This window comes from Clinocottus analis, unplaced genomic scaffold (genome assembly GCF_023055335.1).
Source record: "Clinocottus analis isolate CAN_PGR_092001 unplaced genomic scaffold, fCliAna1.0.p SCAF_18, whole genome shotgun sequence".
Taxonomy (NCBI): Eukaryota; Metazoa; Chordata; class Actinopteri; order Perciformes; family Cottidae; genus Clinocottus; species Clinocottus analis.
The window spans coordinates 12,654,352-12,681,488 of NW_027175909.1; the positions used below are offsets into that span (position 1 = coordinate 12,654,352).

The 27,137-nt window shown below is 43.6% G+C and overlaps 2 protein-coding genes across 4 annotated transcripts in view; both read left to right on the forward strand.

Annotated features, from left to right (window-relative positions):
* malrd1 (MAM and LDL receptor class A domain containing 1) overlaps positions 1 to 9,285 on the forward strand; it is a 45,424-nt gene extending 36,139 nt beyond the window's left edge. Inside the window, exons 24-33 of the mRNA XM_068582172.1 lie at positions 823 to 980; positions 1,933 to 2,134; positions 2,644 to 2,922; positions 3,453 to 3,578; positions 4,453 to 4,519; positions 6,954 to 7,045; positions 7,186 to 7,282; positions 7,385 to 7,445; positions 9,014 to 9,121; positions 9,202 to 9,285. Of these exons, the coding sequence (XP_068438273.1) occupies positions 823 to 980; positions 1,933 to 2,134; positions 2,644 to 2,922; positions 3,453 to 3,578; positions 4,453 to 4,519; positions 6,954 to 7,045; positions 7,186 to 7,282; positions 7,385 to 7,445; positions 9,014 to 9,121; positions 9,202 to 9,285 (1,274 nt within the window). The remainder of the gene's footprint in view (positions 1 to 822; positions 981 to 1,932; positions 2,135 to 2,643; positions 2,923 to 3,452; positions 3,579 to 4,452; positions 4,520 to 6,953; positions 7,046 to 7,185; positions 7,283 to 7,384; positions 7,446 to 9,013; positions 9,122 to 9,201) is intronic.
* Positions 9,286 to 17,208: 7,923 nt separating this feature from the next.
* Positions 17,209 to 27,137, forward strand: part of plxdc2b (plexin domain containing 2b) — an 83,804-nt gene continuing 73,875 nt past the window's right edge. Inside the window, exon 1 of one of the 3 annotated variants that reach the window (XM_068582211.1) lies at positions 17,209 to 17,703. In XM_068582211.1, coding sequence (XP_068438312.1) covers positions 17,610 to 17,703 — 94 coding nt within the window. In that variant the 5' untranslated portion in view covers positions 17,209 to 17,609. The remainder of the gene's footprint in view (positions 17,704 to 27,137) is intronic. The other 2 variants (XM_068582212.1, XM_068582210.1) reach the window with 2 other exon arrangements.

Below are 27,137 nucleotides of genomic sequence, written 5' to 3' on the forward strand. Positions count from 1 at the left end.
TAATAACGAGGAGCTTAGTTTTCATAATTGTTTCAGTGTACTGGCAGTAGTATCGTGTATCCAAGTCATCATATCCTCCAATATATTTGTACCAGCTGTGTTTTTTCCCTATTAACTGATTTCCTGAACAAACAGATCCCACAGTGGCGCTCTAATGCCTCCGTGTTTTGGCTGCGGGTGAGTTGTGGAGTCCACTCTCACTTCTGATTGGCCAGTCGGGTTTATTGAGCTGAGAGATGACTCTGGACACTGGAGGCTGTGTCAGAGGATCTGTCAACCTATGATCTCACCGCACAGTGGATCAATAAACCCGGCCATCTGTAGCACACATATGCTCACGAGAGAGACAGACAGTGAAAAGGAGCCTCATGTGACTCTGCAGACATCACTTGGATGCATTTTTATACGATGTTAACATCTGAACGCGTACACAACATTTCTATTTTTGGCTTAGTATCTGTGTTTTTGTTTTACTTCTTCTCTGTGTTTCTTTTTTTTATGAGTAATCCAGGATTGTGTGTGTGTGTGGGCAGAGTTTGCTGTGCCGCGATGGTCCTAAATCCCTTTAACTCACGTGGAAAGCTCCCACCTTGTTCTGGCCTCAGTCGTATGCCGAGCTGAAGAAGCACTCTGCAGCTCTTGTCTGCAGGCTTCAACATTTCACAACAGCATGGATGCTACAAATGAACGTTATTGGATTGATTGTTTGCCTGCAGCTGCAGCTGAATGCTTGAATCTTTGCCATTCATCACACAGCTATATTACTCAAACTACACATAAATATACCACAAATGTGACGTGTGTCTGTATTTATCTCCAAAGGTGGTGGTGGGAACTTCCTGTACATACTCTCAGCCACTCAGAGGGAGGGGGACGTCGCCACTGTGACAACCAGGGGTTCGTTTCCAGCCAGTATCGGCCGATGCCACCTGCGCTTCTGGTTCTACATGCACGGCTCAGACAAGATGGGAACGCTGAAGGTGGATTCATCTGAGCCACATTTCCATAAATAATTCAAAGTGTTTGTTTGTGCCAGACATCGAGACGTTTTTTTTTTTAGTTTTTTTTTAATGTTATTTGCGGTAATGATCCGTCACAGTCAACCTGAAGGCTTAATTTGGTTTTGACAGAGATGTCTTTTCCATTTTACTGCACCTCTCACTACATCACACTCTGCTTACTGTCAATCAGCTGATACCCATAGGAAGAAAAGAAAGTCTCCCTGACAGGAAATAATCCATCAAAGTGTGTCACCTCACAAACCTGATCCTTGTATCCATCTGTTCGTGTCTTTTTTAGCTGTCTTTGTTAGCTGTCTTTGTTAGCTGTGTGTTAATTTCAGGACAACAAAGTATAATTGGGTTTGATGTGCGCTGGAAAAATGCCAAAAATGCCATGGAGGCAACCGGCACACTAGATGTGCTATGACGTAAAATGGCACTAGTGCTAATAACACAATAATACAAAATAAAACCCTTTAGTTATATTGCTCATTTCATAATATAATATGTAGCTCAAAGTGCTTTACAAGAGAAACAATTCAGCAACAACCAAAATATAAAGTCCAAAAGAGACGTGGGGGAAATGGGATAATGCAAGTTGTATTATCAATACTTCTTGAGTTTTTTCATAGCGGTATGAATGAATGTTATGTTCTTCTTTCAGGTGCAGTCGTTATCAGAAGTTGAATTAACTAATTAATTAAGTGTTCAAATCAATAGCTATGCTTTATAAGGGATTTACATATTTCTTGAATCATTGTGTTGTTCACTTCAAACTTTAAAAAAAAAAAAAAAGGAATATAAATTATTAAATCAAAATCTTTCAAATTCACTTGGGGAGACTCGGATGATTTAATCACAAATTATGTATTTCGAAAAACTTTAGAAAAACTGTTTAAAAAAACCTCCATGTGGGTTTGCGCCTCCCCAGGTCTACACTGTTGGACCCAGTGGCACCAGTCTGCTCCTGTGGGCAGCCACTGGAAACCATGGCAAACAGTGGACATACGCAAATGTCATCCTGTCCAACCCACGACCTTACAGAGTGACCTTCCAGGCGGAGGCGGGCGGAGACATGTGGACAGACATCGCCTTGGACGACATCTCCTACACTGCAGAGTGCATGGTGGAAGGTAGTAGCTTTATGTCTCCCTCTGCTCCGCCGCTTGGTTTCTTCTCCTTTCAGCTCATTTTTCATGCAATTCCCACCGATTTTCACCTTCTCCCATTTCCTCCTGTCCACTAACATCCATGCTCCTCTGCTCCGTTTCCGTATAAATTGTGTGCACCCTCGGGGGGGAGTGGAGTGAGTAAATGGACCCTGTTGCCTTGTAGGTCCATATAAATTCACTGCGGGGACCGGGTTGGCGCCGAGGGATGGCACAGAGGGCAATGGAGGGGAAAAGCAATTACATTTACATCGTGTTGTTTCATCACTGCCACCCAGCCGCTCTCCCTTCACCCCGTGAAACGCTTGACTTTCTGAAGCCCATTAGCATACCTCGCTGTTTCTTTCCCACCAAAGGACGCTGGCTGTGTGTACTCTAAAATCAATTTTTAGGAAAAGTGTATTTCAGGTGTGTTAAGCTCTCTGCATGCATGTGTATTGATGTGCATGCATCCTTCCTGTGATATGCTTCAGGACAAGCGACTCCCCAGCCTCTGACCTGTGGTGTGGAGCAGTACCAGTGCATGTACTCCTATCAGTGTATCCCGGAGAGCTGGAGGTGTGACGGAGAGCTGGACTGTGCCGACCAGTCCGATGAAGAGTTTTGTCCCACGATGGCTCCCGGCACTCTTCCTCCTCAGGACCGCTGTGCTGTTGGACACTTCCAGTGTTTGAATGATACCTGCGTCCCCTCCATACTGCGCTGTGACGGCGTCCCGGACTGCCCTGATGGAGAGGACGAGAACAGCTGCCGTAAGCATCTGTGTCTCTGTCTTTGTTGGCTTTTTTTGGAGGTAGAAGAGTAATTTGCAGCATGTAAATACTAGGGATGTGAATCACCAGAGGTCCCACGATACGATATTGTCACGATACTTAAGTCCCGATACGATATTATCACGATGCTGCGCGATACGTTGAGTATTGCGATGTATACTCCGCAAATTGTCCCCAAAGGAAAACTTTGTCAACAAAAAATAAATTGATTTTGTTATTCCAGGACCAAAAAGTTTAGAATTGATTACATAAAGGATCGATAACTTGGCTTCCGTGTATCGATACAATATCGCCACGCAAAATATCGTGATACTATGCTGTATCGATTTTTTCCCCGACCCCTAGTAAATACAGAAAATACACAAAGTATATGTCAGTAAATCGCACTAAATCGTCTGTTTTCAGTAAACTCTTCTGGTAACGCTCATAGTGATCTGTGAACACCTTCCCTGACTCGACATATTTAACCAATATCTGTATTTCTGCCTCTTCTTTTTTTTCCCCACCAGCTCTGCTGCAGTGTGAGCTGGGAGAACTGGTGTGTGAAAGTTGGCGTGGCTGCATCCCACTCCAGGAGCGCTGCGACGGCTCTGCAGACTGTCTGCCTTTTCACTCGGATGAATCTAGCTGCCATGGTAACGTTTTTCACATACCTTCCACTTTCAGGCTTTGAACCCGGGCGGACCTTGAAGCTCAGGCTTGTCAGAAGAAGCCCTTCGATTTTTAGAGATGGAGGGCGTCGTCCATCTTTTGTTTCACCTGTTATCATCCAGTCCATGTGGTTTGGACTTTTGGGTTCTTAAGTTGGTTCTCCAATCTGGTTCACAAGCAACACAATCATTTATAATGCATAGATTTAGCTATTTAATGTATTACATACCTTTCTTCTTTCTCCATATTATACTTTCAGGAATTACCACTCAGTTTTGACTGAAGTAAAACTTTGTTCATGTCTGCTCATTTCCAGCCGGAGCGGTGACTCCCAGGACATTTCAAGCCCGGCTTTTTAGTTTTCAGAGCACACCTCAATGGTTGCTGCGAGCTGCCAAAATCCATTAAAACCTCTGCCTTCCTGGGTTTTTAGGAATAAGACCAAACCTCACATATAGCCTGCATTCACTGCCAGACCATAGATAGACTATATGGAGGTTCAACGGGACTCGAGGGCTTCAAACATGACGATTATTGAACAACCCTGATAACCTGTGGAGAGAAGAATGTTCATCATCAGATGTACAAGATGAAAGAAAAAAACATGTATTTAAGTGGCATAATGTACATGCTGATGCTCTCTGCAGAGGTTGATGTTCAGTGCACTGCACCGTGTCCTCCTCAACATAATTCACTGATTTCATCTTCAGAGCTCGAGTGGACGTCTGTTTCCTGTTAAAAGAGGGAAATGGATGACAGCTCTCATCAGAGGAAAACCTTTAGAGGATTTCTTTTTGTGTGTATTTTTTTGATACGATTCTTAGCAGTGACGATCAGTCATTTGCGTGTGATTTGCAGATTGTCCTCCGCTGTATTGCCTGGATCATGGCTCATGCCTTGTGGAGAATCGCGGGCCTGTTTGCATGTAAGTACAACTTCCCCCTCACACAAATAAACACAGCAACACAGTCTGTCACGCTTATAAACACGCACAAACAAAGATAAGTATCATGTCGGTCGGCCCCACTACTCCCATCCTTTATCTCTCTTTGTGAGACATAAAACATGGAAATCCTATCAGTCTTGTTTCTTTCCATGGAAAAGATACGCTCCACCAAGCATGTGGGAATCTGCTTATCCCCTCCAGCTTAACCATGGTGGTTGTGCCCTCATTTATCCACCAGCACAGGGATTCCTGGGAATCGCTGATGGATTCTTCTGGTCAATATTTAAACACGGCCTTCGCTACCAACGGTCTTAGTGGGGGAACCACAAAAAAACTCCAGACGGACACTGCGGTCCCTCTGTTGGAGGTGTTTTTTTTTCTTTCTGGGGACCTTATTAATCTAGTTGTCTGCATCAGCAGCTTTGACTATCCAAAAGGAGATATTTCATTTTAAAAGTGAGAATGCAATTATGAGACTTGCTGCTGGGTCTGCTAACATCATTTATGCCCCACTGAATCGTCTCTGACAGATTCACATTTCTCCATCTCCGTCTCCGGAGGTGGCTTTTTCCACAGACTGGACGGGGATGGATTCACATCACCAACTGCACAATGTGTCTGCAATGCAAGTGTCGTATTATTGGAACTGCAAAAGGATGGAACAAAAAAAACAAACACATTTATCTTCATCTATCTGTCCGTCTGTCTTTAGAAATGGATCTCGATGAAAGGAGATAGCTGTAGAGAGATGGATAGCGATGGGGATAGAGCTAAATGGTCATTTGGACGGCAAAAAGGATGTGACTTGAGTTGGACTTTGAACACTTTTAGTTTCTGCAGCTTGAAGATATTTCACTGCTCTCATTGTCTCATTCAGCCTCCTCGTGCTGTCCAACATCCCCCAACACAGCTCCGCCTCCGCCGCCTCCTCTCATTCTGCAACAGGACCTTAACTGCCGTCATTCAATGTAAAGTGTGCTGTGGAGCTCCAGTAGCTGTTCCAGCATTGATAACAGCCCCGCTGTGGCAGAACCCACAGGCCAGCATATGAGGGCACGTCTGCCTCAGTATTTGCATCACGTCTCCCCCACTCTGTTGAGCGGGGTCCACCGGGGAACCAGGCCAGGGATGTCCCCTCTGCCATGGCCCGACCGTCACACAATATGTACCCTGAACCCCTCTGAATGATAATGAAGCAGCCTGGCGTCGCTGAGAGCTGTGTGTTTTGCATTAGAAGCTCAACGTTGCGCAGAAATCAAGCTGATACTGAACAGATGTTGACTTGGACTGGAGTCTCCGGTCGAGAGGAGAATAGCTTAGTCTCTTTCCCAGAGATGAAGCTCACCAGACGCGCAAAACTATTTTCAATTAGCTGTTTTTTTTTTCCATGCTGGACGAGCAGCAGATAGATCTTGACCTCTTTGTCATGATAGTGATGTTTGTTTTGTTTGAGAGTAAAAATGTATCCTGGTTAATGGAGATTGTGCTTCCTGTACTTTACTTAGTACAGCTTATTGTTTTGTTGATCTTTTATCATTTTACACACATTTAAAATGATATGGTTTTGTTCTATTCTTTTCTTATTGTCAACAAAAAAAAGCAATTATCTGCAACCAGCACTAGTACGTGGAAAGGATTTGAAGTAGAGCAGCTTATTTGGAAAAAAATAGCAATTGTGATTTATTTGAAACGAAAATAACCACCTTAATGTTTATGAGGAAAACACACACACACACACACACACACACACACACACACAAATAGGTGTGCGGCTGATCTTTATTAGCTGGTTGGACTATAAATATAACAGAGTGCTGCAGGAATGAGTCCTGAAACCCAGAAAGGAGTTGGCATGCTCCCAGTTCGCTTGTCTGGAAGTCGAGGGGCTTTTTGATTAAATATCTGAAATAATGTCTTCAGAACAAGATCAAGAGAGCTTACCATTTTGTTCTACAAAATCGTTGATGTGTGTCAAGACCCCTCTGGTGAATTTGTGTCTAAAAAAAAGCATCTAAATGAGAATACAAGGGAGAGCGACCAATCAATGAGCTGAAAATGACAGATAACACACACACACACACACACACACACACACAGAGTCCTATTTCATTTTGTTGTATCAAGAAACTAATACATTTTATTGTGTGAAGAAACACAACTGTTTCCTTTTCTTTTAGCTAATTGTACTGTTGTTACTTCAATGCTTTGGCAATATTGTCTTCTTTAACATTCACATCAATAAAGCACTTTGAATTAAACTGACAATAACCCGCCCAAACCTATAAGAAGCTATATACTGGGATTGATACCGTCACTTTTGTCCGCGCAGCATGTTGCGGCAACACGTTGCCGCAACACGTTGCCGCAGCATCGGCGTCATATCTGTCTACTGTTTCTTGGTGTCTGACGGCAGGTGTTATCCCGGATGGACCGGCAACCGTTGCCACGTGAAGGAGAAGCCATCGCTCTCCACCCCGACACCCAAACCAGAAGACACACAGCTGGGTAGTAAAGACCTGCCTCCCCACTCTATTAAACTGTCCAACCTGTATTTATTTACTATGTCTTTGCAAACCCTGTTAATGTCTCTGCAGTCCATAAAAGGTTCTCTGTGCAGGAATTAAATGTCCACCCCTCTTGTTTAGTCTCCGTGTATGTCGGCATCGCCATCGGCCTGCTGCTGCTTGTGGCCGGCGTCGCTGTCTGCACTCTGGCTTTATACAAGGAAAAATGCTCCTTTGTGTGAGTTCTGCCGACAATTATCACTCTTTCTTGCTGCATCTTCTGCTGTTGATGATGATGATGATGATGATGATGAGTGTATTTTTTTTGCTGTCTCCACAGAAAGCCCAACCCGATGGACTACAGCGTGATGGAGGACCCCGCCTTCGGCTGCAGAGCAGAGGTCAGCGAACAGAAATGTCCAATCCATCATCAGCTAATTCTGTTAGCGCAACATTTGTTTTCTCAGCAATACAAATGTCATCTCTCAACCATTCGCCTGAAATTAATTCAATAAGTGGATCTAACATTGACGGAGGTCGGAAGGTGATCGCCGAGCCTTTCTGCGAGATCACTTTTTAGATTTAGGGTTATTGATTTTGTGGTTTATGAGGATGTTTGTGCTCCGGTGTGTGATTTATGTACACTCACTGTAGTGCATATAGAACAGATAGACACAATATCTGAACCATATAATCTCCTCAGGTCCTGCAGCACAAGCTTAACACCTGAAATAACCAGTTTAATTAACAGCTTTTTGATACAGTCTTACAGAAATATAACATAAGAGACTTTTAGACTGGATTACATCACACAGGTGAAGTGGTGGAAGAAAGTCTCACATCCTTTATTCCCTCAGTAAAAGTAATATCAGCTAAATGTAGTACTTGTTCTGCAGAATGAATGTCCCATGTTACTGATGTACGGTGATAATATTATCCTATTGCATCGTTGACGAAATAAGAAAAAAGATCTGTCACACAACTATGCATGGCAGTTATTTAAAATGAACCAACTTAGAAATTTAGAAAGGAAATATCAACTCATAGACATCAGTAACGTTTTTTATTTAAAAAAAAAATGTTTTGATGTCATACGATATTTCCCTCTGAAATGTAGTGAGGTAGAAGTATAACGTAGCATAAAATATTAAAGCGCAAATATGGAATAATTTGACTTACTTGAGGATAATACTTGAGTAAATGTACTTCACTAGCGACTGTCCAGCTCTTCACGTAAGTTGCTATTATTGTGTCCGACCACATTATGCCTTCTGTTATTCCTGCTATCACTGACAGAGATCCCATTATCAGAGACGACACAATTACAATTATTCCAATTGGATAAAGGCTCTTGTGTGTGTGTGTTTGTAAAAAGGACAAAAAGCTGTCTGAGCACACACACATTTGTATCTGCGCGCGTGTGCAGTGAGTGTCGTCCAGTGTGACACGGGAGAGATGTGCACAGCCTCGTCTCCGATGACTCGAATGACTCTGATGACGGAGGTCATCATGGATTTAATGGGTCTGTTTGAGTGTGTAGCCTTTTTGTGTGTAATGCAGTATTCTCATGACGCTGTTCATGATATGTTTTACTGATGCCACAACACGCGTGATATTGCCATAACATAATTCATACACACAACACATATAAACTATATTCCAGACTGTATCAGTGCTGTCCGTACATGTTGGTTTCAATGTGGCTGCAAGCGAGGACGCGGCTTTAAATAAAGATGTGTAGGTGTGCGTTGGTATCTCTGTAACACGCTTCAGCACTTGTTTTACTGAGCGGTGGAAACACTGTTTATTTAACCTCTGGAAGATGTGGATATGTTCTTATGGAGGTTACAGGTGTAAATATGGACGCATGACGGGTGTGTTTGATTTCAACTGCACTTGCATTTGATGCTCTCCCTCCCGTTAAAGCTCAATCGCTCTAATCCAGTGTCCATGATTGTCTCTCTCTCAGGTTCATAGTCAGCATGAAGTGCCGGGCGGTTGTCCCAGAGTTGACCCCAGCAGGAGTGACGGTCGAGGCCTCTCCATCAGTGTCTACCCCTGGGGGAGGGAGGTGGAGGTGAGCCTTTGGGATGTCACTCTTAATTTGTCTGTGCAGAAGTCAGTGACGTGACGTGTGTCCCTTTGTGTCCACGGCAGGTTTCGGCCTCTAAAGACGCCAAGCTGTCCTTCACCAACCCGCTGTACAATTTCCCCCCTGATGCTAATAGCTCTGAGGCATGAAAACAATGGACTGCACATATTGACACTGCAGTAGATGTGGGTCAAGCGGTGTGTGCACATACTTGATGAGTTTGTCTTGACTTGCTGAGGTGCCGAGTGGTGGCGGAGTAATGCAGAGAAGGAAGAGAGGGAAAGTTCAGATGTATTGCAGGGAAGTACTTGAATGTCAAATCTGATACACTGCTGTTGTTATTGACAACTAAATTGTTAATTTATTGACTGAATGATTTGAGTGAAATCGCTGGACTATCTGGTACTCTCTCTCTTTCTCTCTCGCCCTCTCTCCCTTCTGTCTCTGTCGTACGAAAAAAGGCAAGAAGGTGTGAAAAAAAACACAATTTATAGCCGTTGTTTTTGTGGCCAGTCTTAATGCTAAGCTAATCAAGGTATCACTGCATATTTAACAGACTTTCCCTTCTGAAAAGAGAGAGAGAATGAGCATATTTCACAAAATGTCAAACTTTTCCTTTAAATATTCCACGATTTAGGGGAGACATTAAATATGTATTGCCAATTTTTAGAAGAGTAAACAAGTCAAAATGGTCGTTGTGTACCCTTGAAGCAGCCTGTGCTTCAGTATTAACTTTGAGAAGTGGTCGTGTGCCTCATATTTGGTGATTAAAGGTGTTCTTTGCTGGCAAAAACAGAAAGCATCCAGTTCACTGAACTCAGAGACTCCACTGAACATAACTTCAAAATGGAGCCCTGACTTCATTAGTAATACTTTTTAATCCCCACAAGTGCAAATAAAGTAGTTTGCCCCTGCTTTATTTGCTAATTAAAATCCATTTCAAGTCGGCTTCCTGCGGATGCTTTGTATGTGGTGTGAACTGACTCCCACATCCTCTGCATCAACCAGCGCTGAGCAGATTGCTCATAAACAGCATAGTTAAATCGGTCCGGTGTAAATTTGACGAGTGTTCAGTCCCGGCTCTCCTCAGCTGTGTCTCATGAAAGATGTAATCATAAATGGCTTTCTCGTGTTATATATTCTCTCATATGACAGTCAACATGATGATTTACAAGTTCAGGCCATGTTCTGTATGGTGAGGTACGCTAAAGACGGCGTCGGTGTGGGTTCCTCTTGGCCGCTATGATATCAAGACTGATGATATTTTAGGGTTAAAGTTCAGTTAAACGAATAGTTCAACATTTTGTGAAATATAGTTACTTCTTTTCTTGCCAAAAGAAGATTGATACCACTCACTTAAAATGTCTAACTAGTAATGTGAGAAAAATACAATTACATCCAATGTTTTCAATAAATTGGATTTTTGATACATTTTGCATTTTGCAAGCCGGAAAGAAAAGGTCACACTGTTGCTTTGTCAACGCAACACACTGATGTGCTGTAACCAGGAAGTGATTCTTCTTCCCCTTTATATTCCAGTATTTATTAAATATACTGACTTGCAAAAAACAGGGCTGCTACAATTACTGACACATTTATTATCAACTAACCCTTAATTATAAAAAGAGTAATCTCCATCAGGTGTGCATAACATTAAAGATGGCTGCACTCCAACGGAGCCATCGTTAATGTTATAAGGAACACCTGTGCTTTGTCAATGTGATACTGTAACTCAAAATGTCAACTGCATGGTTATTGATGCCTTATTAAATATCAAATGCTCGACATATTCGATCGGTGGGAACAAAAACAGAGTTGTTTTTTTTCAACATGGCAGAAGGCCTACTTTTGGCTTTCATAGGAATTCGGCCTCTGTCCCATTTATAATAAATGTCCCACTCCTCCGTGTTGGCTTATGTTCAAGTAGTGAATCTTTAATTTTCGGACTGTGGACGAACACAAGCTGCAGTGTCATTACTGTTAAGTCTCGTTCTCCATCACTGTGGAGTCTTTGCTGAGTCCAGAGATGGATTCTGGGTCAGAGATTTATCAAAGGGCCACACGATCAATACCAGTCTTTGAGCTGTGCACTGTTCCATTGTTTGTGCCCTCGCCTTATATTGGCTCACGCCTCTTCCGCTGACACACTCCTCTTCCCCACAAAGCCAAAGAGCAGCAACTACACATTCGGTCAGAACAGAGTTATGACTGTAATCTTTCATCTTGGCATCTCTTTTATCATAACAACTATTATTTATACTATAGATGAATACACAATCCCCAGCAACAGCATGTGAAAATGTCACAGGGAGAGCGATGCTAGCGTTGAAGAAGCAGAGATGGCTAGCTGGACAGATGGCCGCGGCTAGCAGGAGCTAAAGCCACCGAGATGTAATCTGCAAATGAAAAATATCCATTTGGATGAACCAACTTCTCGTATTTGTTTTGCAGTTTGTCTGCAAGCCTGAAATCATTAAACCAATATTCCTCATGTTCACTGCTTAGTTTACTGTCCTCCGCCTTTGTGATGCAGTATTGATCAAACATTTAGCTCATTGATCATGTGGATGGTTAATATTTCCTCAAATATTGTTTAGTTTAGGGATATTCTTGACATAACTATGGATATTTAGAAAGTATACCAATTTAGACTCTGGTCTTTCTTCTTATTTGCATACTCATATTAGTTTTTATCATTCTTACCACCATTAACACTCGCAAAGCCAACATCCAACTCTCTGTAAAACACCCAAAACATCAACTCAGCCTTTTCACAGCCTCTATAGTGTGTTTGTCTCAACCCCGTGACATTTGACCTGAACACTACTACGATCAACAACTGCCACAAAAACCTTTTTTCCCACTAACGTGCCACCACACAAACAAAGCGACGCTCCCATGCGGTGGCCTGCTGACTGAGAATGTGCAGCTCTCAATGTTTTTTGTCCAGCTTGATGGTTTTTCTGGTGGCTTCGTTATTCGCGCCGCTGAATAGCTCACAGGAGAGCTGCTGCTGTTGTTGGTGAAGGCCGCGTTCGTCAGCTGTTCTCACCCAACGCTATTGTTGTCACCGTTTTTTTTGTTAATCACAGTCCATCTAAAGGTCACAGTTTTTGTTTGTGTCCCACTTGGACAGGTCCACGTAATGAAAACGGCTCAGCGGTGACGGCCTTCAGGGCCTCTTCTGTCAAAATGACACGATTCTTTATACACATAACGGCTCACCTGAGACGTCTCCCGTCCCGGACTGTCAACCCGCTATCGCAGCATTCAGACCAATATCCACCTCATGCAGCTGGGGGACTGAGGTCACCCAACCATCCCCGTCACGTCGAGGTGGAATTTACCCCCCCGTCCTAGCAATGCTACCTCTGAATTGTCTCTCTCGTCGTCTCTGTCTGAGTGCGGAGGAAACAGTCTGCTTCTCCCCTGTGTATTCGATGCAAGACGATGGCGGTCGGCCCAGCGGGCGGCGTCCTCTGTCCATGAAAACCCTGCGGGGTCTCGGCCTCTCGTGGAGGCGCTCTGATGTCCAGTGGGGTTCTGGGTCGTGAAAGCGTTTTTAATCTACATCTTAACTGCCTCCTGTGTGGTACAGCAGAGCTTAATTAAGACTTGAAATTCATTGTAAAGGGTGTTTCATGCAGCTGGTGCAGCCAATCATCAATTAGAATGTCCCCTCATTAACGGCACAGTCGGGTTTATCATCAAACACCGCCGTTTTAATGGGATTTTAAAGCTGTGTTATTTAATGTTTGCCTCGTGAGATACGCAAATGAGGCCTTGGAGAATGGCTGCCGAGAGATGAATGACCTCTGCAGACTAATTTATTCTGCCACGGACTGGAAATACAATGAATTACTCATGAGAGCTTGATCAATATGTGAGCGTGGCCCAGTCGTTCTCACATGTGTGAGGCCTCCTTCAGACCTGCCGGAGGAGGCGAGCTGTTGCTGAAATGACAGCTTGTTGCGTTGCTCCTGCCTCCGGTTGCGGTTGCAGTAGTAGCCAAGTTGTCCATCATTTATCAAGTAGAGCCCTTCTCTATTCAGGTCTGAGCTTGTAATTGACCTCCACCTTTCTGTTTGACCGGAGGTGTTCAGCTCAAGGTCCACCGTACGATATTAAGAGCATCAATATAGCAGGAAACGGATATTTACAGTTTGCTGCTGTAATCCTGCAAATCTCCCCACTGCAGGACGAATAAAGGAATGTCGAATATCTATTTGTGACGTAATGATGAAGGAGAAATCATGTATAGCAACATATTGATGTTACACCAGAAACAATGTGAGCATGTTTAGAAAGATGTGAGACTCCCTTAGAGATACCTGCTCGGGTTGGTAGAGTCAAGTAAGGGGAGAATACTATCATGTACTATTTTCAGCCTGTTGATGAAATATTAAAGGGCATCAAAGAGCATTAGGAGCACCATCCAACAACCAGCGGGTTCATGGACCAAAGGCGTAACTAAATGACACGATTAGACGATGTGGTGCCGAAGTATAAGTAGAGCACCGTGGACCAATAAGGGAACAAAGCTGACCTTTTCTAAGCTTCTCGCGCAGCTGAATGATTGTGTGCCTTCAGGTCGCGTTAATACCATTGTGAAACGGAAAAGCTAATAATCTGCAGTTTTATAATGGAAAGTCAGACACAGAGCTGAGCTTGTGCTCAGTTTTTAGTTGTGTTTTTTTTTTTTTTCATGACTTCACTCCGTTCTCTGTTTATTAAGTGGCCAAGCATCGGGAGCGCTGCGGTGGCGTGCGGCTCTGCAACTCAACAAGTGGGAACCCAATCTACACACATAAGCACTCTTTGGAAAATTTACACTCAGATCCAAGTCCCTTGATGTCGCTCCCATCTCATTTCATTACGTTCATCACTGACGTTTCGGCGCTCTTTTAAGGTCACCCCGGGGAGACGGAGTGCGGCGTGGTCTCCAGCCAAGCAAAAGTTCACAGCATCTGTGACTGATCGAGCGTCATGCCACACAGGAACAAAGTCAGGAGGAGGCTGAGAAAGAAGGCCTTCAAGAGACTTGAGGGAGAAAGAAGCTGACTTTCAGAAGGAAATGGATAAAGAGGGAGATTTTCAGAGTGGCCAACTGAGGACGAGCGTGGCTTCTTTTCCGCCGGAGTTGTTGAACAAGGTGATTAGAGCAGCAGACTGCACGGGGAGCTGTGGCCGCTGACTCTCAACTACTGTGGTGATTGAAGTGCTTTGACAGAGAAAGAGAGAGAGAGAAAGTGTGAAGGGCAGTAGAAGAGTGCGATAGAGGATGCTCTGCCAGCCTCAGGACTAAACCCCAGCCTGATCCTGCGCCGCGTGATCTGATTTGAAAGGTGTGTGACGGTTTAAATGGCCGCACTGCATTTTATGAACCAACCGTCTCATTTCATGCCGGAAATGCATCACGAGGCCTCACGTTTCGATGTCTATCCGGGTGAGCTTGTATTGGGTTTGATATTCCTCCCTTTTGGGTGCACAGAAGGTGTGTGTGTGTCGCTTAAATCCCGCTGAGGGCGTTTTTTTTAGATTTATGTGAGAAAGTGGATGTGACACTATCTTGGTCAGGTGCCGTCAGCATTTATTTATTTGAGTCTTATGATCTTTAAAAAAATGTCAAGCTGTTATAAAGGGAAGTGAAAGAAAAAGCACGTCACTCACCAGCTTCCCCTACTTCTGAAATCGAGGTGAAGAGTTTTCATATGTCCCTAAACGCCTCATCCTCAAGATGTAAGTGTTTGAATAAATCCAACATGAAGAATATACAGCATCATTAAATTGACAATACATTTAAACGACAAATATGTCATTCATACAACTGAATTTTAAATTGTTTAATTAAATAATAAATATTTTGTCCACAGAATGTCCCACAGTACAAATACAAGTGTCCAAGGAATATAAAAAACATGTTGTTTGGACAATCTGAGCCCAAATAGTGCCATTATGTACGTATTTGTATGTAATTCTAATATTTTACAATATTTGGGGACTATCGTAAACGTAAACAGGCACTACAACTATATGTTTAGATCTTTGCCCCAAAAAGAAAATGCTGAATTAGCTATGATGTCGTTCCTGTTTCCAATGTGCCCAACTGTCCATGGATACACTGACAAATATCACTGCATTATTTTGATATTTAAAAAAAAAAAAGCACTTACTCATTCTGGAAAATTCAGCCGCTAAAAGAAGACTATTTAGGTATGATTTCTAAGCCAAATTAAGGTAGGTTTTTTTTTATTTTTCTGTTTTGTTTTAGAGTTGCAGATGAAAAAATGAATGCTAAAACATCATATTTTGAATCATGCCATGAATTATTTGAATATCCCTCTTTGTCCCTTTCAGACTATACTAAGCATTAATACCAGTTTCTAGCATCAGTTGGAGATGTTAAAAAGCTGAGAGCCACACTGAAGTGCTCTTCTTCAGGTCATGTTGCACTGACACAAAGCAGCAGCTATGTTTTTTTGTGCAAAACACAAAATCACTGCTGCAGCCAAGAGGTTGGCAGTCGCCTGAAACGATAATGGGTCTGAGGTATTTTAAGGGCAGGAGAAGATAGTCAGAGGAATAACAAATTAAGCTAGTGACGTAATTGCTATTTATTGATCCATTTCCATTTGGGAGCTAAATGGTGTTCTTTCAGAATATTTGTGCTCTCTGACATTTGGATCCCGATGATTTGTATTACCTTCTAGACCGTATGAACCACTAAAGAAAGTTTGAAAATCCATTAAGCACAAAACTCTCAATGTTCAATGTGCAGCCAAGTCAATGATAAAAGCGCTCCTTTATGCAGGAGTTTCCTCTCCTTAGCTTTTCCATGACTTGAGTTCCCACAGTGAGTGTCTTAATTGGAACAAGCATGTGGTCCAAGTTATCCTTCCTGAACTAAGCAATGAGGGGGAAAAAAGTTCCCTCACAGGAGAAACTTCCCTCCCTCTTCAATCCCTGGCTGCTCCTGAGAAAAGTGAAAAAAAACACAGCCGACGAAGGGAACGAAGGGTAAATAAAATGGGAGTTATTTTAAAAATTACCATCCAGCCGTCAACCCTTTTGTTTTGTTTGGGATCCTGGAGACCTCTGTCTCACTTTCACAGCTAAAAAAAAAGAAGATATTTGCATTGTTTTATCAGCTTTGTCTCCTTTTTTATTTGTGAGGATTGCTTATAAACTAATATTTCTCCTTCTAGATTAATTTGAAAGAGATATAACAAATAGGACCTAACCTGACTCCAAACAACGATGTGGTACTGTACAATTCTTTGTCTTTAAATAACTTGGTTTTCTTTCATCAAACAAAGGAAATATATAGCAAATATCAAATAAATCAGGTGGTGTAACAACAATATTTTACACTCATCAGGGGATTTGGTTACCAGCTATATACATTGTTAGTTATTGAGTTTCAGAAGGAAAAGTATTTCAAGGAAACACTTAATTTTGCACCTATAATATAACAATGCTTTACAGCATAAGGGGTCTGCAGTAAGGAAAGCCAGGGTCAACAAACAAAAGGTTAATAGCCTATTATGATCCAAGTTGCACCTGAAGAGGGCGCCCTCACAGTTCAATCACCTGTTCCTTACAGGAAGGTGAGGGAGGACAAACACACCACAAACACAAACACACGAGAAGCAGACCGTCACTCAAAGACAATAACAAGTCGCCTAAACAACCCATACAAAAACCTAAACGTCTCGTATATCTTTGAATAAAGCCTTCACACTGAATGCAAACAAAGCCCTCTGAGGAATGAGTCCATGCATGTTCAACATCTTTTGTCTGCTGGCAAACAGGAGGCCTGCAGCGGCGGCTCCTGAACGCATCTTCACATCACTCACACGCTGCTTGTCAGACACGCCGCAGAGCATGTCCTCAGGCAAAGTCTCCACTGTCCCCTGGCAGCAGGAGGAACGCTTTGTCTCCTGCAGCTTCATCTGCACACACACACACAGACACACACACACACACACACACGCACACACACACACACACCACACGGGGCATCTAAAAGAAGAAGAAGAAGAAGCCATTGGCTCCGAGGAGCTGATGACGGAGGGAGCGCACTGTCTTCTCCAGGAGCGCGTTAGCCAACAACAACACACACATACACACACACACACACACACACACACTGCACCTCCAACCAGTGGGATGCGACCAGGGTGTCGGACTGGGACGAACATTTAAAGTGGGGAACTTTTTTTCTTTCTTCTCCTTCTTCCGCTGTGATTGCTTGTTTTATTCGGAGGCGGAGAGCCTGTCAGACACGAGCGCGTTTGCACTCTCCAGGAGCGCGCAGTGTGGCACACGCTGGAACAAAACGCGGCTCAGTGCAGCGCAGGCAGGTTTCCGTTTTAAAAAGCAGCAGGAGAGGCAGGAGAGTTACGGAGTCCGCCGGGAAGCGGGGTCGGTTGCACGAGGAAGACGGAGAGGAATCCGCGGCGGGCACTTGGATATGGCGGGTGCGAAGACGGTCGAGCTTCTCGTGGGAGTTGTGTTAGTTTTGCAGTGTTTGGGGGATGCCCGAGCCGAGGTCCCAGCGAGCGACGGTAAGAGCCTTTACACCTTTTACTGGGCATGAGCAGGACCTGAGTTTAGGTCCGTGTCTTCAGCGCGTGTGCAACACATGCAGCCGAAAAGACACAGGTGGAGCGTTTGCGTGGCTTTGTTTTCGGCTCACTTGCATTCGTTGCATTAACCCTCTATTTATCATATTTTAATGGGGGTATGCAAAACAGGAGAATACCCCAAAGGCAGTTTCTCTTTTATTCTATTATTTTGAAGAGCAAGTAAGACGTCATGACCTACTATCCTCCCTCTTCTGTCGAGATCAAAGACTTTGTTATTTTCTAATTATCATATTTTCACAACTACTACACGTTTGAGTTAATTAGCTCCCCCTCTCCCCCCTTCCACCCCCTCCATCTTTGCACATTAAGTTGCCGTCAGGGTGAGCTAATTACTCTCTATATATTATGTATGTGTAATACAGTCAGAACAACCAGTGCCAGGTATGTGAGATTCTGACCTGGCACAACCCTCTGCAACTTTGTGCAGATTTGAGATCAGTAACCGTTGCACGGTGCAGGTGCTTTCCCCCGAGAAGTTATGCTGCTGGATACCTGCACGCTCTGTCCATGTCATCTTGATGTCGACACAGTCTTAATTATACGACACAGTCAACACTGGAGGACGAGGACTCCCGTGTGAGAACAATATCCCCACTGTAAAGCCACAGAGTGTGCACCTATAAAGGCCACTAATCTCAAATATAGTCCATCTCTCACTCTCTCTCTCTCTCTCACACACACACACACACACACACACACACACACACACACACACACACACACAGACGCACACACACACACACAGCTCGCCCTCTGACAGACGATGGAATAAGTTCATGTCGACGTTGGTCCCGTTCACACAGGCGAGCTCTTGTTTCCCGGAGCTTTTATTGCTGGCAGTGGATTTTCATCACGTATCAGATAGTGGTTAGAGAAATGTTCGGCTGCTGACAGTGACTGTAAATTAAACCCGTGTGTGCGAGTGCAGACCACAGAGTTACTGGAATGCACGGCTCAGTTTGGGAGAGATGCTATCGGCCGTGTGTGGCCGCTCGCACACACACTTTTTCAGTTTCACACAGTCTTTCTTATTCTTATTTATGAATTCAATCAATCTGCTTGGCGGCTGCTGCTGCTGCTGCTGCTGCTGCTGCTGCTGCTGCTGCTGCTGCTGCTGCACTCATTTCACATCAGTGCTTTGGTAGAAAACAACAGCTTTTGTATTTCCAGAATGAGGCTGGTTTTAGAGGCTACAGATTCAGGAAAACACCAACATCCATTAACAAAAAGGGCCTATTCCTCTCGGAGTGCTTCATCGCTCCATCTCCTGCTCGGGCCGGACACATTTAGTATGTAGGACAGTATTTTTAGACATCTGGGCGAGGTGGTTCCCTTGTCGTGGACTGACCTCGACTGTGCTGTAAGGAGCGGCCCCCCCTGTACTTCCTTAGATAGATGTTTATTAATAAAGTGCAGGTGGACTCCTCCACTCCCTCGAAGTAAAATATTCAGGTACCAGTGAAGCGACTCTGGTCTCAGCAGCTCCAGCAGGGCCTGCGATGTGAAAGGACTGGCTGCTCTCCTCGCGTGTATTAGTTGGATGAGCTGTAAAGCACATCTGGGTAAAATTACACAACATCCTGTGAGCTTGGTGTATCGTTTTTCTTTTCTTTTTTTCTTCTTTCAAATAATATTTCAGTCTGTGGCTCTGTGATGCTCACCCAGCGATACTCTCGCCAGTGGCACACTCACAGAATTGAGGCGGCTTTTGGGGGGTTAATTTGCACTCCGGTGCTTCTCTCCGAGTGGAAAAAAGAGATGTTCCACTCGAGTCTGGAGTGTGTCTGCATGTGCGATAGGAGAATGAAAAAGAGGGAGAGAGAGAGCGAGAGCGTGAGAGAGAAAGTCTTGCCTCGCGTAATCCTGCGGTCTCATTTAAAAGCCCGCGCTGAGGGCTGCTAATGTGCTAAAATTGCGGTTGTGTGGAATTTAGTTTGTTGTGGGCGAACAGAGTTGTGTTTCTTCGGTTGGTGGAGGGTCAATCCGCTCTCGCAGGCACCGATGTGGACGTTTCCAGCTCCCTCGTCCATCACGCTGCCAGCAGCCACCTCTCAAATCGCACAAACACACTTTCACACGGGAGTGTAAGCTGCTGAGAAACGTGCAGATCTCCCCTGAAGTTTGAGCATCATGACAATGAATTCAGTGTCAAGTCAGCTGGATTCCTTAAACTCCCCAGTAAACAAATCCATTCTCAAAACTGTCAGTCACAATTTGGAGGTAGTCCCCGCTGTCTCACTCTGACAGGTGTTTGCAAACAGAACCGATGACATGAGCTCAGCGACGTGACGCTAATTTCCATCCGCTTTTCAATTAGCGCATAAAAAAGAAGAAATCTTGGAAAGTCCAAGTAGTTTGAATGCTTGGTTGAGGTAGTTTTCTACTTCTAGTTAGTGGATCAATAAAACATGAATTGCAGTATGATGGTGTTGGCGTGCATGATATGAGTATATTTACTGACTTATACACAGTATGGACATAAGATCTATGTGTGACACAAACATGGACATACACCATTACAGTTTTACTCATCGCATTTCCATGTGTGCCAGTTTTTCCTTCTTGCAGTCTGTGTTCATCAGACTGCATCCAGATGTCGTTAAAAAAAGTCAAAATACAACTTATTACGGATTAAATTATTGATACAGGAGCTGATGATAGCAGTAGTAGTAGTAGTAGTAGTAGTAGTAGTAGTAGTAGTAGTAGTAGTAGTAGTAGTAGTAGTATGCGTCCTTTTCTTCTCTGTTGAGAGTGACACACGTGTCGTACCGATGTATGTTCGGATCGTGACAAGCCTGCCAGCAGATTCCTTCAACCAGGAAATGAGTTTCACTTCCTGTTCCCTCATCTCAAAGTCAGTGTTTTTTTAATGGGTCTTTGGTTAGATGCCTGAAATAACACATTCATATTTTGTTTTAGGACATAAAGTTCATCAGTAAATACCCGTCTTTTGAATTTTGAAGCTTTCACGTGTCATAAGAAAAAGTGTCTAAATGAGTCCGCCTTTAGCATCGGGGTGGTGAAGTGAAGTCTTGTGAGCACAATGTAGTTCGTCTACAGGCTAACGTTAGCGTTCAACTTCTGCGAATGGCATTTACGCTTCATAAAAGTTAATTTGTGAAGATTATCTCGCTGAACAGAACGTTTTCATATCATCATATCATAATTGTCTGCCATGAATCCCAAAACAATGGAAAAGTCTTCATGTCTTTTTGTTGACACGACCATTAACAAAAACAGGCAATCTCTGCAGCACTCTAAAGCCACCGCAATTTGTTTATTACTTTATTCAAAGTACAGACGTTCATCTGCGTTGCTGTCGTTGAAAGGATTCAGTCAGTGTTGTGGTGAAGATGATGTCATGGTAGTTTCACGTTGGGTCGCCTTCACTGGGCGGGACTATCCGCAGTGGATGAAATACTGGTCCCAAAAGTGAGTTTGAGCTGAACCATGCAGAGGAAATGAGGCATGAACATAACTTAACCCAACATCAGAGACTCTGTTCCAATCCCAGTGGTTAAGGTATAATACTCCTACAGTACATATTTTATATTCTAAGAGATGAGTCCATTTCTCACCAAACAAACAACCTGAAACGATTCGATAAGGGGATTTAGAAAAAAAAAGGATTCAGGTTTGATATCAAACCTCGTCCCTTTTCATGACAAATGCTCTCTTCTCTTTGTCACGCTTGAGGAATGATTCCCGGCACAAACTGTCCGTGGAGAACAAAATGGGAGGTCCGGCTCGATCTGCCTTTGAGAAGAGATTGTAAGCCTTCTTGGAATCTGCCCTCCCTCCATCCCTCCATCCCTCCCCCCCGTCTCCCCCTCTTTCTGACATTGCACATTTCAGAACGGACAGAAAGAGCTCGCCTCTTTATTGGCCCTCTGAATGACCCGCTGAAAGGATCTGCCATGAATGGATGACGGGGGTGGGGTGGTGTGAGGGGGTCGACAGACAAGGAGGGGCGGCGACGGCGGCGGCGGCGGCGGGGCTTTATGCGCCGCCCCGCATGCAGACGCAGTGGGCCGCGCCATACATCGCGGCGGCAGGGAGGAAAGGGTCGACCCCCGTACCAGCATGCAACAGCACCAGCAGGCTCCTGCATTTGGTCACGCCTGGCCCTCGACTCCTGAGCTCCCTGCCCATTTTGTACTCCTGGAAGAAGCTCAGTTTGACGGCTTGAGAGGGCCGGAGCGGCACACAGAGTTCAATGGGCTCAGACACAAAGAGCAAAGAGGCCACTAGTTAATGAAACCCAGCGCAGTTAAGCTCCTCTTTAGCTGCTTCTCATTGTCTTTCATGTGGTTCGAAAGCCCCTTCACTTCCCGATGGCTGCAGAGCTCCACCAGAGTTCTCTGCACTCGCTCCCTGGCCTTTTTCTATCCTGTGTGATTTATTTAGCTTGTTCAGAGCAGGCAAAATTGTGGATCTTGTCCATCAAGCAAGTTTGCAAAGGTCAGAGGCAGGAGCAGCCGCCTTGGTAGGAAGTCTTCCCCTTTTGAACGTCGGCGGCTCAGCGAGAGATGACAAGCATTTTCCATTCGTGATAAACATCCCTTTTCCACAGATGATCGCTAAGCCACCAGTAGACCACAGCCGGGCTGTTATCTGCTGCTCCTGTTGACTCCGCTGAGGGAGGCTGCCGTGAAAGAGATGCTAGATCATCAACTGAGGGGTGAAATGAGCAAAGTGTTTTTTATTTAGGTGGGAGGGGTTGGCTTTTCTTTTGCCTGGAAGGGATGTTTTAGGGCGATAACGAGGAGAGGGAGGGGGCTTAGAATATATATGAGCACCTTCATAAGAATTACAGCTGCATTATATAAATACTGGACTCCACAGTAGACTGAGCAATGATTAAGAGGCCATTTTATTAGAATAAATAAATGGTAAGAATGTGAGAGGATGATCCCTTCCTTAGATGCTCTTACACGGTTGTATTCTCTGAAGGTCTAGAAGTATTTTTGTGATGAGGTGTTGGTGAGGGAGTTGGTGTACTTTCTCGGGTGTGTCACGAGTTCAAGTTTCTATACACAGTGAAAATGCTGTCAAAATGGAAATATAGGCGGAAATGTTGGTAAAAACAAAATGGAAGCGCGTGACACGTGACCTGAGCGAGCTTGAAAACTATCTATCTATCGATTATCTATCTCTGAGGGATTTATTTCTGTATGATAGTTGAACGCTGGTGCAAAATAAAGCATCGGAGTTATTTGAAGTGAAGGGCCGACATCAAAATGTGCAATTAAGATTCTCTTTACATCCTCCTCCTAGTTTGTAGCTGCGTGGAAAATACCATGATCGTTGACCATAACAATGTGGAGCTTTCTTTGGTGGATTTGTCCTTTGAAGTCGTCTAATCTGTTCCATGTTAATGCCAGTCACATGCTTTCATCTTTGTGTTATCGTGCCCGTGTGTTGAGGACTTCTGAACAGTTGAACTATGAGTAAAGGTTTTTACCTCGGCTGGGTTTCATGCAGGATCTTTTGAGTGTCTCATTAGATCACAGAAGGCCTGAGAGGGGTAAAACCTTGATGCTCACCAGTAAAGGCCTGGTATTTGACTGTAACCTAAAAGTTCATGGGATTTTATGGAGGACATATTGTATAAAATGGTTGGCTGGATGGCAGTCAGCTGTGTGGCCTGTAACAGGAGTCCCTGTTGGCTGATTTCATGCTTCGTACACAGCGAACCTGCTGGAGAGGCGTTTTGTGTTTGATGGGGGGGAAGTAAGAAAATACCTGCAGGTTTAACAGAACAGCAATGGAAAAAAATGGAGATGTTGACCTGTATCTAGTGGGGCTGGGCAATATATCAATATTTTATTGCTATCAGGATATATTTTAGATAATATTAGACATGTTGTAATATGAACACATTTTTGTCTTTTCCTAGTTTTAAAGGCTGCATTACATTGAAATTATGTAATTTTCTGAATTCACCAGAATGTTCTATGTTCACTTTACACACATTATGGTCACAACCACCTGTCACCATAACGGTTGTTTCATATCTCAATAACGATATATATCAACACTTTCTTGTAATTCAATATATAATTCTGCATCACATGGTTTTATTTACTCTACACATGAAAAGTACAGAGTACCTTCTAATTTAATCCAGACATTTGGTGCAAAATAAGCACATTTTTAGATAAATCGCTATACAATTCCATTGAAAGACAATAAATGTTCATGTTGAATTATCACCTAGCCCTACTTAGTAGTAGTATATCCACATTACTGGTGAATATTTATCATAAAATCTCATTGTGTAAATATTCTCAGCGTTAGTCGTCAATCCTACAATATCATAGCAACATTTATATCAATGTATTAGGTCAAAAATGTTGTGATATTTGATTTTCTCTATATCGCCCATATTTATATCATGGTTGTTTTCTTACAACACTCAACCGGCCGCAAGTAGCTGTGCATCCAAACCAAAAACAGCTTCTGCATATGTAAAAACTACATTATGTGCCTGCTTCTTATCCTCGCGGCGTCTGCACCGAAATGATGAAAAGCAACCCGAGATTTGATGCGCTCAAAGAAGGAAAAGGACGCTGAAAGAGGCGGCTCTCCAAAGGGGAACAAAGTGTTACATGCATGGCTATCATGAAGGAGCGGTGAGAGCGTGGTGTTTCAGGCTGCCCAGTCATGCTGAAAGAAGATAAGGTGCCAGAGGAGCCTGTCACCCCACCCCAAAGCAGGCTTCATATCCTGAGCCCAGCAGGAGCGCCGGCTTGGCTTTGTCCCACAATAGCAAGTGCCACTCAGAGGGTTTACGGCATGCTGCTACATGCCTTTGCCTATATGTGCAACTGTGTGTGAAAGTTTTCTCTCTCACACTCTGAATCTGTGACTGTCATTTCCCATACACGTTCTTCCTCTGTTGTTTTCTTGATTTCACCCTTGTACTTTGGATTTCAGACAGCAGCGAGTGAATAAACCAAGGCAGGATCGGTATGTTGTCGTAATGGCTGAGTTTCAAACCTCAGTCCAGACTGAAATTTGGCACTGAAGGTTTGGTCAGATTCTTAGTCTTGTTTACTTATTATGTCATCAGATATAAAGGTCTGGCGAAAACAAAACCTGGCATCTGTGCCGGTATTTCACTTTGAAATATGGGAGTGACCGTTCACTGTTTCCCTCCTTGTTTGGTGCCAGTAAGCTTTGGAGTCACATGTTGAACCAGTGTACTTGGGGCTTTGGTAACAGAGATACTCCGTATGAGTTTAAAGTGGTTTTCTTTCCAAAACCAAAGACCCCCACAAGATCAAAAGTGTGCTCGTAAGCTAGCTTACTTTCAAATGCCAAGTAGCATTTCATAATACTTGTTTTTTGAGGTTACAGGTTACAAATAAGAAACAGTGTTTTCAACCAACTATTGGAGCTAACGTTAGCTGAATTAGCTAGCTCGAGGCAGTTTATTTCAGACCAACAAGAAACCAGAAGCAGCTACTTCTGTAAAACCAAGGACCAAATTCTGTGAAATGTATTTGTATGACAAACCACTAATTTGCTTCACACGGCTTTTTAATGTCTACAACATACAACAGTACAAAGAAGTAACAAAGGAGTTTGTGATTGATTTACAGTTGAAACAAGGCAGAGTGTTTTCTCCTCTTCGAGCTGAATGATGGAGTCAGACCTTCCTTTAGCGCTGACGCTGTTGAGATGTCTGTCTTTCTATGCGAGACTATTGTACCTGTGACTGATTTCCTTGTGTTTCTTTAAAGGGAGGATGTAGTCAGCAAAATGCAAAAGACCGTCATCTATTTCAGTTAGTGCCATTACATGTAAGCGGCCTCCTGACTCACCCCATCAATCTGTCTATTGGCCTGTTCATCATGTTAATAGCATGCTCATTTAGAAACCCATTCATTACAGTTTTATAACATGCAGTTGTTCTTTCTCCTGGTGTAAAATGCAATGCCGCTTTAATGCACTTACCGTGGCTGAAGTTTGACTTTTTGGGCATTTTATATACTCATCCCAAATTAGGAAATTGTATAGTTTTTGGTCAAAAACCTATACATGTATAAAGTTACATTACCAGTGATGTTTGCATGTTTTTAATTTAAAAGACGGATTCTCAGAAGTTGCAGCTGTGCACACAGGCCTACTTGTCTCATTCTGCTTGCTTTTTCTTGGCTTATTGATAACATATTGTCTTATAATGATGGGTTTCATATTGTCTTTACTGTTTAGGAAGGCATTTTATATTAGTTGCTGTCCATTCAATTAAAGTTGCTGTGACATAATGTGAAGGGACGGAAGGGCCTCCAAATGTCCGTTGCCCCAGGGCCTCAATTAATATTAATGCACCACCGGTACTATGATTAGCTTGCTAATGCTGGGCACACTTGAGTGTATTCAAACAGTGTTTTGAGCTGTGCCAAGCAAACCCTTCGCAGACATTGATGTGTTTTCCTTGCTGTAGGTCCAACAGCGCTGCCTTTGTTACTCTGCCCGGAAAATGTCTCCACATTCCCTGTCCAGAAGTTTATTTTTCCCGACCCAACTCATCCTGACAAAGAACAGGCATGCCCCGCAGCAACGGCTCCTCACAGTGCAACTCTTTGACGTGCCGGATGGATTTTGGGGTCAGGAATAAAAAGATTTACAGTCACAAGTGTGTGTTTCTGTGTGTGAGGAGGCTGAGAATAGATTGTGACTTTAATGACTCCATCAAAGTCGTTTTCTGTTTGCCACCGTATGTCAATAAATTGATATGGACAACACAAATCTGGAGGATGTTTAAACTGGTTATTCCTGTGGCTGTTGTTCCGCATATACTTCGAGGGACTTTTTGTTGGGTTGAAACTGAAAAGGACTCTGCAATCGCAGGAACATTGTTTTGTTTTGGCGAATTCAGGAATGAGTCATGGAGACTCAACACAGTTCTCGTAAGGCATCTGTAAGACTTCCTGCTCGGCTTTGCTGTTCATGACTGGACCCTTCAGGAATCAGGGCTGGTGGGAATGAGAGGATAACAGACTCTTCCCTGAAGCAAGCAAATGTTTCAGAGGTCAGGATGATCTTTGTTTGGAGAATGCAGTTTTGGACATGCTTGGTCCAGCTGTCCACTTCCTAACTGGATGCTGAGCTCATCCTGAAGCTGTAAACAGGACACCCGCTGGCAGCACATTCGTAATGCGAGTTGCACTTGCAGAACATTGTCATCTGTCTTGTTTTGTGCTTCCTTTTCTACTCATGACATGATCAAACACATCTGATTGAACAAAACAAAAGAAAAAAGCACTGAAGTCAACAAGTGATTCTGGTAAATTAGGTTTAGTTTGTGCCAGGTGTTTCTGTCTTCCCGCCAATGCTTACTGGCT